Raw genomic sequence first — 1,442 nt, forward strand, 5'->3', positions numbered from 1 at the left:
AACGACTCAGAAGAAAGCCCTTGGCTTTTCTGAGCCTTCCCGGCCGCATCGGCCACTGTCTGACTGAGAGTCGTGATATTCATTCCCTTGAAGAAAAGCGTCAGGGATTCGCGAGCCTATATATGACTGTTTCTTACGATTCCACCACGGATTCTCAATGCCCTCAATTATTATTTTCGGCCCATTTTTAACCAGTGTCTGCTTCACCATAGCTGATAATAGGTAAATGATGCTTAAGTTCTTTGATGCTTGTGCGATATATGAGGGTATAAAGTAAAAGACTTCATACAAAGACAAGCATTTTTTCATATATAAAGTAAGGGCAAACCAATCTTGTATTATAGAAAATATATATACAGTGGAATACTCAGTACAGCGAAATTTCGTGCTCGCATGGTTCCAAAATCACAAAGTCCAGTTCTCATAATGTCACAAGGGCTTGTGATATCCTGGCTGCTATTCTCATTAGCGTGCTACGCCTTCGAGATCCAGGGAGATTTTCAAATCCACGGCACGATCCAAAGCGCCGTTACAGAGACTGCTACGTCAACACGTACAAGGACGGTTAGTATAATTGAGAATTTGCTTACTCCCTGGCCTGAAGTGGGCGATAACAAACATCAATCTCCCGTCGCTGCTGTCGAAGCCTCTGCCAAAGTACTGGCAGCTCAACCAGCACCAACTTCAAGCCTTGGAGTAGTTAGCACAGATCATGTGAGCACTTCATCATGGCATCGTCATCATCAACATCACCATCATGCGAACAAGACTCTTGGCGTGGCATCAAATCATATGCATTACCACGGCCATAGCTTCTCGCACGCGAAGCCGCTGAGATTGACGAGCGGCGTCGCCGGGCTCAATACCCAAGCGACTTCAAGCACTACTAGCGCTACTAGCACTGCGATGCTGGATCCCAGTCAATCCACGCAGCCGAAGCTGAATGGCACGGTCTTCGTGTCTGGAGGCCTAGCAGCGATGCCCCGCCTTCTTCTGGGTCCTTCCGTTTTCGCGATCCTTGGAAGCCTTATTACGCTCTAACTCCCCAGCTACTGGAGCTGAGTTAAACCATTCTACGTAGCAATCTGCTGAAACAGTAGAATACTGCTTCGTATGTGTCAAGGTATAGTCCATCTATATTCTGACATGAAGGGAATACAATAAAGGAACAACACATATCGATTCACTATACAGCTTATAACCGATGGGTATTCCTCGTCGTTTCCATAGATACAGCCGGAAGTTCGTAAGCCTTTGGTAAAACCGTGCTAAAGCGTGCTCTAGCCTTTGCTGCCGCACAAAGTGTGCGGCGACGGGAGCAGATTCCTACCGATGGGTTTGCAGTAGGATCTTCATAATGCCGACGATGATAGGCTTGTGAGCGAAGGCCATTACAACGCATACATCGCAGATTCCTCGCAAACTTATCAAACGTGGAAGGT

The 1,442-nt window shown here is 46.8% G+C and overlaps 1 protein-coding gene across 1 annotated transcript; it reads left to right on the forward strand.

Annotated features, from left to right (window-relative positions):
- Positions 1-426: 426 nt before the first annotated feature.
- Positions 427-1,041, forward strand: BDW70DRAFT_165388 (uncharacterized protein; the record flags this gene model as incomplete). Its single annotated transcript, XM_073741739.1, has 1 exon — positions 427-1,041. One exon carries the CDS (start codon positions 427-429, stop codon positions 1,039-1,041), a length of 615 nt encoding a protein of 204 aa, XP_073590378.1.
- Between the last annotated feature and the right edge of the window lie 401 nt (positions 1,042-1,442).

The sequence above is a fragment of the Aspergillus foveolatus genome (assembly GCF_047715535.1).
Source record: "Aspergillus foveolatus strain CBS 279.81 unplaced genomic scaffold BDW70scaffold_380, whole genome shotgun sequence".
NCBI classification, from domain to species: domain Eukaryota; kingdom Fungi; phylum Ascomycota; class Eurotiomycetes; order Eurotiales; family Aspergillaceae; genus Aspergillus; species Aspergillus foveolatus.